Source organism: Clupea harengus, chromosome 19, assembly GCF_900700415.2.
Source record: "Clupea harengus chromosome 19, Ch_v2.0.2, whole genome shotgun sequence".
Lineage (NCBI taxonomy): Eukaryota > Metazoa > Chordata > Actinopteri > Clupeiformes > Clupeidae > Clupea > Clupea harengus.
In genome coordinates, this window is record NC_045170.1 from 26279094 (window position 1) to 26285891 (window position 6798).

The 6798-nt window shown below is 45.1% G+C and overlaps 1 protein-coding gene across 1 annotated transcript; it reads left to right on the forward strand.

Moving 5' to 3' along the window:
* The first annotated feature begins 132 nt into the window (after nt 1-132).
* On the forward strand, nt 133-6261 carry heyl (hes related family bHLH transcription factor with YRPW motif like). The gene is made up of 5 exons (XM_042710599.1): nt 133-1102; nt 3242-3380; nt 3748-3831; nt 3951-4032; nt 4885-6261. Exons 1-5 carry the CDS (start codon nt 1023-1025, stop codon nt 5520-5522), a joined length of 1023 nt encoding a protein of 340 aa, XP_042566533.1. The 5' UTR covers nt 133-1022; the 3' UTR covers nt 5523-6261.
* The last annotated feature ends 537 nt before the right edge of the window (nt 6262-6798 follow it).

The window sequence follows — 6798 nt, forward strand, 5'->3', positions numbered from 1 at the left end:
CACACACACATATACAAACACACACACACATACACACACACACACACACACACACACACACACACACACACACACACACACACAAACACACACACACACAAACACCACACACACACACACTCATAGGCCCTATATGAGTGCAGCCCACCATTCCTCCAGCTCTCCTCCCATTGTCCCGCCAGAGAAGAGAAGAAGACTAATTAAAAGAGTGGAGACAGGGGGGGAGGAGGTGGGAGGGAGGAGACAGAGGAGCAACAAGCTTAATTGAAAGGAGAGAGGTGACAGAGAAAAAAGAGGGGAGGGTTGATTAGGGGGTGGGAAGCAGGGTGAGAGAGAAAGAGGGAGGAGAAAAAGAGGCAGAGAGGGAGGGAAAGGGAGGGAGAGCAAAAACTGGCAACTCTGCCAAAGTGCCCAACTGCAGTTTAGTGGCTTGTGTCACCCTTACTGAGAGGAGCCAGGAGACCAGTGGCCAGAGAGAGAGAGAGAGCGAAAAGAAGAGAGAGAGAGAAAAGAAGAGAGAGAGAGAGGGATGCTGTAGAAGAGATGTGTTAGCTTGGTTTAATGCCAAGACTGTCTGTATGGATATGGAGGTTTAATGCCAAGACTGTCTGTATGGATATGGAAAACTTCCTCTTCATCTGTTGAAGTGGGCCTCCACCCAAACAGGCTAGTGACTCAGCAGCGGGGGTCTGCTTCAGGGAAGAGGACAAAGATCCACAGAACCGTAAGGTGTCGAAAGTGAGACAGAGACCAAAGGTGGTCTAGCGTGACAATTTTCTACCGATGTGTGGAGGTAGGTAGAGAGGAGACAGAGAGAAAGTGACGAGAGAGGGAGAGAGAGACAGACACTCTGCCGTCCTGTGTTGGGACAGGAGACAGAGAGAGGGAGAGAGAGAGAGACACTCTACTGTCCTGTGTTGGGACAGGAGACAAGGAGGCACCAGGGACACACACCTTGATACTCTCTACTCAAATAGAACCATCCATTTTGAGGAGGACGAGGAGGAGGAGAGAGCGATACGATGAAGCGACCTCATGACTACAGCTCTCCTGAATCAGAGGCGGAAGAGCTGATCGATGTGGGCCAAGAGGACGGCTTCTGGTAAGAACAGGAGCAGCACCAGTAACTGACCACACATGTATCCACACAGCTGAATTTCACCTGTGCAGAAAGTGCCTGAAGTCAGAGGCTGCTCCTCACGAGGCCTTGAGATGCATGCTATGCAAAGAAAGACACATATCTGCTGGATACATTTTGTGTTTTAGTACAATTGTATTGCATTTGTAGATATATAACTGAAATGTTTTGCTTACATTCAAAACTATGTAATTCAAAGTTTTTCAGATTTTCAAAGCAATGTAAAGTGATGCAGCATCTCTGCTAGTGTGAAATGTGTTGTTTAATGTTTTAAGCCAGTGGTCGTCAGTCCTGCTACTGGTGTCATCCCTCCTAATGTCTTGAGCCAGGAGCTCTCAGTTCTGTTTCCTGTGTCTCCTAGCCTCTATCTAACCCTGCTTCAAGCGCACCTGATTGAAACAATGTCATTTAAATGGCCATGAGAACCTAAATCAGACGTGTTCAGCTAATAAAGAGTATGACTGCCATGTTCAGTCAGGTACACAAAGCAGGGAAAGATGGAGAACACACAGGGCCGAGCGGGAAACGGGCGGGATTGAGAATCACTGTCTTTAGAGCATTTAAAATGCAATTATTTTGAAGAGATCAATTTGACCTAAAAGTCCATTTGTAGGTTATGTATATTCAGAAGTGTGAGTGGGTGTCTACAGGCACAGACCCTTCTACACTAAACTGAGCACAAGCACAAGACAGATATTCAGTCACAATATTATTACATTAATAGCGGTGGTCAATGATAAGGTATTATTTGTCACCAAAATGCTGAACATATTTCTTCTAGTTATGACTTCAGTCTCTCTGTCACAGAAAGAGAAAACACAGCATGTCCTTTGTACAGAGGCAGCGAGAGGACAATGATGCAAGACATGCTTATTGTATTTGACTTGTTTTTCTAAAAGCGCATTTCTTCATATCAACGTGGCACCGCAAATCCTGGCTTTGACAAACAATTTGCAAAAACGCTTTTCCGGCCTCCACTGTCTGGTTTCCATTTTTGACTTGTTCTAAAAAAACTTTTTTTTTTAGTCTTTTGGTGGGGCTTTGTGACAGTTCTGAGGGGTAAAAATCAGGAGCAGATTTGGGAATGGTTGAGAGCGGAGATGTGTGTCTTTGATATGCACAGCAGAGAGGCTAATTGTTTCTTACTGGTTTGAGCTTTCATCTCTGGAGGATTCAGATGCAGGTTTTCAGACACTGGCTGCCAGGGCCACTTTGAGTGGGGGCCAGTTCCCTGTGCATAAGTATGGGCTCTGTCAGGGTGGGGGGACAATATGTCAGAAGAATTCAAATGTTATCTAAATGGACCTAAACGTAATGTAAGCATCTACCAAACACCACATATATTAAGGTTGACAGTTTGATAGATGTGCTAGTTTGAGGGATGTGCCTGGAAGGTGTGCATGTGTCTGTGTGTGTGTCTGCAGGGGCTACTTGTGTCTATCCACAGCACAGATATACATGCATAGCTCCTTTCAACATGCCGTGTAGTGACATGCAATGCTTGTCTAGTATTGGCCAGGACAAATGCTTTTGGAACTTACAAGAGGCGTAGCATGTCAGCGCTAGTGGAGCTAATAGCCAGAAAAGTGTTAAACCCAAATAATCTCATCTCCTCTCTCCGCCAGGCCCTCCTGAGGCTCTCTGCTCCCAAAGACAAATTAGATTGAGCCTGATGATGTGCTAGGCTGTCTCTGCTTCCTATTAGGGAGTAATGACAACAGTATGAAATGATTTCAAAGCTCATGGCTGTCCCTCTCTCTCCTACTCTTGTTTCTCTCTTCTCTCTCTGGGTTTTTTCTCTATCCTCATCATCTTTATCCATCTCCCCCTTACTGGTATTCTCTTTCTTCCTATCCTGCCTCTACTGCCATTTGTTTTCATCTTTCTCTATCTCCCTCTCTCTCTTCCTGTATTTCACTCATGTTTCATCTTTCTCTATCTCCCTCTCTCTCTCTCTTCCTGTATTCCACTCATGTTTTCACTTCACCTCATGTTGTCATATCTCCTCCTTCTCTCTTTTCCTCGTCTGTTTTCTGTCATGTTTCCATTTAATTAAATTTTCTCCCCCTCTCCCCCCCTCTCTGTTTCTTCTGTCTTTGTCAGTCCTGTCACAGGGTCCATGTCTCCAGGCAGCACCTCTCAGATTCTGGCTCGTAAGAAGAGGAGAGGAGTGAGTTCACATCATTCTATCTTCCCAGAGGTTGAAAAGGACCCTAGAATTCTCTCTGGACTTGTGTTGTCTGTTTGTAGTCTTGTAGGAGCATACCACGCATTATTCTGCTCAAATAGAGTCTCTATAAAAACCAAAAGAGCTTTCTATCCAGTAGATGTGCCATGCATCTGGCAATATAATTACAATATATAGGAAAATATACAACTGAGTGGAAATATACAAAAATGAAAATAATATACAACTGAGTCGTTTTTTTAATATTTGTATTTATGTATGAGGGTTTCATTGACCTCAGCAATCTCCAGAATGTACAGCACCCCACAAAACTGACATCAAGTGTGACATCAAATAGAAAAACCATTGCACAGATGCTTCAGTGACAGATCCATGCATACTTTCCTGTCTGATTGGTGGTTTCTTTTCATCCGTGTGTCAGATCATCGAGAAGAGACGGCGTGACCGGATCAACCACAGCCTGTCTGAGCTCAGGAGACTGGTGCCCAGCGCCTTTGAGAAACAGGTCAGAGGCTTCAATGCGTCTTCATTGCTTCATTGCCCCTTCTTAAAATCCTAAACATGATGAACATGAAAGTAACTACTGCGCTGATGAAAAAAACTTTTTGTCTGCCTGATCGTCAGGGTTCCTCAAAACTGGAGAAGGCTGAAATTCTGCAGATGACTGTCGATCATCTCAAACTGCTGCATGCCATGGGGGGCAAAGGTGAGATTTCGTGCTCTATAACTGCCAGGAGTTATATTGTTAACAAGTGTAAACCTGATTTATCTGATATTGAACTGAATTTATGAAGCACATATACATACATAACCACAAACCGACATGCGAAGCAAAACAATTCCTTCTCTTAAAGAAAATTATAGTGATAAATATGTTGAAAAATACTTGATGAACAGTCCCTAGGACTGGTGAATCATCAAGTTTCAAGTCCCTCTCCTGGCATTGATTAAACCCCTAAAAACTCAAATCATAAATATGTAGAAATTATATTTATACTCTTTTGATGAAACAAATTCCTTCATGGCTAAAAATGGCTTGGATATAGGTCTGCTCCTTTGCCTCAATTAGTATTCCAAATCTATGAACATGCAAATACGTCTCTATCTCGCTGCCTTTGGCTTGACTACGCTACCAAACAACTAATAATATGTTGCTAATGTTAGATCAACTTTGGTCCCGATCGCAGCTCTGGCTTAGCTTGACTGAAATGCTAAACATCCAGATGTGCCGTTAGGGAGAAACGCTTTGAAACCCTTCCCTCCTGACGGGCACCTTGGCGGTATTGGTTCTTTAGGTTTGTGACGTATGAAACCCAGGCTGGTTATGAGACTGTCGGTGGTACACTACTGTTCCCAGGTGAAAACACTCAGCCATGGCATTGACTGCTTCTGGCTCATGATGTGTTGTGTATCATATAGAAACACCGTGGATGGATATGGAAACAAGGTTTAATACTTTGATTTTGTATTTTCACTGGAGGGGGTCTCAACATTCCCTTCTCACCTCCCTCTATCCCATGCTTCCTTTAATCTCTCTTCCTCTTCCTCTTCATTCTAGGCTACTTTGATGCCCATGCCCTGGCAGTGGACTACCGGACGCTGGGGTTCCGTGAGTGTGTGGGGGAGGTGGTGCGCTACCTGAGCTCCCTGGAGGGCACAGAATCAGTCGACCCAATCGGGGCTCGGCTGGTGTCTCATCTAAGCCACTGCGCCAGTGAGATTGACCCCCTCCTGCAGAGCCCTGCTCTCCCTTTCCCTCCCTGGCCCTGGGGGTCCTTCCCTCCCCTCTCCACACCCCCCTCCCCTGCATCCTCTCCCTCATTCCCCACTGCCAGTCGACGGGACCTGGGCCCCCACACTGCCGCCGCCCTGCTGGCGTACCCCTCCCCAGGCCTGCGTGTGGCTCCTCTCCCTGGCACCGCAGGATCTCTCCTGAGTGCTGGGTTCTCAGGGGTGCACCGGGTCCAGTTGATGCCATCGGTGGCACACAGACTGTCCCAGACATCCTCTGAGGGTTCAGCTGGGGCTCCACCTATTCATGCTGTTACACGCTCTTCATCTTCCTCTTCCCCAGTTCCTCAGCAGACTTCGTTCAGGCCCTTCATCCCTGTGGGGTCTCCTCCTCCTCAGCGCAGGGACACAAGTGGCTCCAATAAGCCTGGACAGAATTGGGGGACGGAGATCGGGGCCTTCTGACGCACCCTCTCCTGCCATGGACACTGTGAGAAGACTGAAAAGAAAAGCTTGATTGCCATATTATGAACTTACTATGCTTTGAACTATATTGACTTCACTCTTGAATCTGATCTCAGTAATTCAGGATAAGCAACTAGGACCAGAGGCTTGGCACCCTCTCACACCTTTCACTCCTCTCTCTCTATTGGCTCTCTCACAATGTGCTATACACCCAAAGACCAACAGAAAGAACTCTTCCAAACAAATACTTAACCAGAGCTCATTTCAGTCAGGACCATTTTTGTCAGATAAAGAAATGTCATGCCAATCTGAATAATGCAGCCTTGAGAGACAAACATGAAAAAGGTGGAGCTGAGAATGTAGTCACATATGAAGAGCAGCTTACTGCCGTGAAATTCAAAGGCAGCTAGTCAATGGACAAGGCAGTGTTCTCTCATATGGGTCTGAACTGGATTGGTCAATGTCAAGAATCAGCTGAGTGGTCAGCTGATTGGCAGGTCTGCCTGCCTATACTGACGCGATGCTGAATATTTGTTTTCCATCAGGACTTTGAGCAGTGGCACCCCTGAAAACTAAAGGACTTGACTAAGTGTACTGTAACATGGAATGAACTGAGATTTCAGTTCAGACAACTCTCTAATCTTTATTGTGATTTTTTGTCAGTTATTTTGTCATATTTACCCACTTTGATGCATTTCCTACAGTTTTTATACATGCCCTGATAAAAAGTGTCCTCAAAGTTTTATGACTGCTTTGAGTCTGTTTAAATTGGCATGGATACACGAACACTAAATGCCCTTTTGCAGAGCAGTACTACAATGACCAGGAATATACAGAAATCTCACTGACTTGAGGTTTACCATAGTACAGGAGAGGTTGAGCATAGTACAGGAGAGCTTTACCATAGGACAGGAGGGGTTTACCATAGTACAGCAGAGGTTGACCATAGTACAGGAGAGGTTGAGCATAGTACAGGAGAGGTGACATTAAACGCAGCAGGTTGGATGACACTGTGGGGCTTTTTACCCCTGGCATTGAAATGTGTCTAGTATCCAGATAGTATCCAGATATGATATGATTTGAACCTGATTACGTTTACACATGGTATTAATATTTGTCTCCAGTGTCCACATTGAGCTCCGGTCGAGATCTGATAACTGTGTCCAGCTCATGTCACATCTTCCTCTTGATTGCACGGGTCCAAAAACACAACAAACAAACAAAGATAGAAGAATTAGAATAGATAGAAGAATTAGAATAGAAGAAGAATTAGAAT

Bases quoted from the DNA above. Each gene is read 5' to 3' on its own strand.
- heyl (XM_042710599.1), top strand. From the start codon at position 1,023: ATGAAGCGACCTCATGACTACAGCTCTCCTGAATCAGAGGCGGAAGAG. The intron at 3,381-3,747 runs GTTTGTAGTCTT...TCCGTGTGTCAG, and splicing joins TCTCTGGACTTGTGTTGTCT to ATCATCGAGAAGAGACGGCG. The intron at 3,832-3,950 runs GTCAGAGGCTTC...CCTGATCGTCAG, and splicing joins CCAGCGCCTTTGAGAAACAG to GGTTCCTCAAAACTGGAGAA.